At 48.0% G+C, this 2,266-nt stretch overlaps 1 protein-coding gene across 1 annotated transcript; it reads left to right on the forward strand.

Moving 5' to 3' along the window:
* Window positions 1-790: 790 nt before the first annotated feature.
* On the forward strand, window positions 791-1,825 carry EDB91DRAFT_1258701 (uncharacterized protein; the record flags this gene model as incomplete). The annotated part of the gene is made up of 2 exons (XM_041324354.1): window positions 791-992; window positions 1,041-1,825. 2 exons carry the CDS (start codon window positions 791-793, stop codon window positions 1,823-1,825), a joined length of 987 nt encoding a protein of 328 aa, XP_041168424.1.
* Between the last annotated feature and the right edge of the window lie 441 nt (window positions 1,826-2,266).

Raw genomic sequence — 2,266 nt, forward strand, 5'->3', positions numbered from 1 at the left:
CACTTGCACGCTCATTGTTGAAGCTATTTTACATTCCCACTTGACCCATTATTGCCTCGTGACGACATATGCAGTACATATGTTCCAATGCTATGCTACGTAGTATGCTCTTGTGTCTCAGGATTGGTGTGAGCCCGTTGTTTTGTGCAGTGATCTCCATCTGAGGCAGATGAATCTAGTAGCCTGTTGGAGGTTGCATAAATCGGGTGCATGTTGAAAGCTTCGAAAAATATTTCTAGCCTCTGAACCTCTCGAGGCCTTGCATGGCAATGATGATCCTCTCATTCATACAAGCCCCATGACGCCTTTCTTGACCGGAGTATTTCCGCTCACTGGTACTGCGAGCCTTGCACAGTCTGCCAGGCTCACAGCCACCTCTTATGGCCTTGTGAGGCCTTTCATGGCCTCATAGGATCCGGGCAGTTTTGCTGATGACTGATATTGTGTTATTTGCATATGTTCAAGCCGTTCCGCTCATGATCTGTCTCTCCATGTCCTGTATTCACGTATATTTGCGTATTCTCATACTAGCAGTGTCAAATACAAAGTTTTTGTTGTGTTCCATGTTGTGGTCTCTATTGATACACCTGCATGATTTTAAAAAATGGCTCATGAGGAGTGTAATGTGCAGGAAGCAATACCACAAATCCACGATATCATCAAGATGACTCAGCTTGCATAATACATATTCCTTCCATCGATTGATGAGGCACACTTCTTCTTGCTACGTTATTGATGTTCGAGCTCTGCAGTAGATGGCTTTTAGTTTCAAGCAGTACTTCTTCTCCCCATGTTATCGATGTTCAAATTTCTGCAGTCGATGGATTTCTCTAAACTCAATTATGCTCTCGAACGCATTGCATTGCAACATAAGCTGCCAGCACAGGAGGTATTGGATAGATGGTTGGAGAGGCAACAAGCTTCTGTTCCCGACAGATGGAGGTTCCTCGATGGGATCCCTTGCATCATTGGAGGTTTGATAGCACTTCTCGGTAAGTACAATGGTCAAATCAAGTGTAGAATTACTAAATTTAGTACAGGAACACTTGAAGGGCGAGGAGGAAACTTCCCGTGGAAGACGCTACCCACTGTTCTAGCCCGTCGTGGCTGTATCCTCCAAAACTACCCTGAAAATATCCTCATGCCTGGTGAGAAACGCCCCACACTGGCAAAAAGCAAGGGAATAAGCGACCTCTCTCTTGATGAGTGGTGTGTCCTCGCAGATGCCCTCCAGAGGGATGTACTCACCATCAAGTCCGTCACCACACTGAACGCCTGCAAAAATCTTATGTTGTCGCGTGATCCCGTCATAGTCGGAGAAGCACCTGTAAGAGATTTTTTGATCACTTGTGGGCGGTGCGAGTTCGCCAATGGAAGGATCGACAGGCTTGGTTTGGCTTGTCCGGATGACGCTTCCTGTTCAAACTCTCCTCCCGGGCCACCTCATCGACAGAGACTCCGTGTTTTCATTGAGGTACCAGTCCCCCCATCCTACTGGAGGTTGCATGCAACAAGGCAATGCTCGCCAGTCCTGAGCACTCACCACCATGGTGACCTTATCCCGCAGATCACCTGCGCCAGCCGGCATGCTATTGAAGCAGTGGAGGAAGGCATTATCGAGGACGAAGAAGCCATCATTGAGGACGAAGTGGAAGTTGACCATGGTGACCTTATCCCGCAGATCGCCTGCGCCAGCCAACATGCTATTGAAGCAGTGGAGGAAGGCGTCTTCGAGGATGAAGAAGGCATCATTGAGGACAAAGAGGAAGTTGACGAGCTTTTGGGGTCGCAAGAAAGTAATATGATCACACCAGTAGTTGTGTAGTAATCATGTCTTCAGTATTCGTGGACTCGAATTACAATGGTATGTTGCAGAGTATGTATCAGTAATCTCCAGTGAGCCTCTCGAGCCTCCCTCCGTTATTGACAGACTCAATGCGACCCTTGCGACCCTCGCAGGCCCTCCATTCGACTCTCGCAGACCTCTGTTCCATCCTTGTGCACACGGAAGGTTGTTGACACGTTACACGGCTGTGAGTGAGCGCAGCAGACAATGCTGTGCAACAAGGAAGGATGAGGAAGGGCAAGTAGTGCCAAGGGTGGCCGTGAGGGAACGGTTCGGACTTTGTTTGCTCAGGGTTTGAAGTTGTTAGAAGGAACTGAGGAAGGTCCAACTGATAACAGGGTACCGGAAACCGGACTTTGGGGTGTGACTTATACAAATATATTGAACCGAACATCACAGGAAGAGTCTGTCTATGCTATA

The sequence above is a fragment of the Suillus paluster genome, assembly GCF_016628075.1.
Source record: "Suillus paluster strain FC165 chromosome Unknown EDB91scaffold_521, whole genome shotgun sequence".
In the NCBI taxonomy this organism is placed as follows: Eukaryota; Fungi; Basidiomycota; class Agaricomycetes; order Boletales; family Suillaceae; genus Suillus; species Suillus paluster.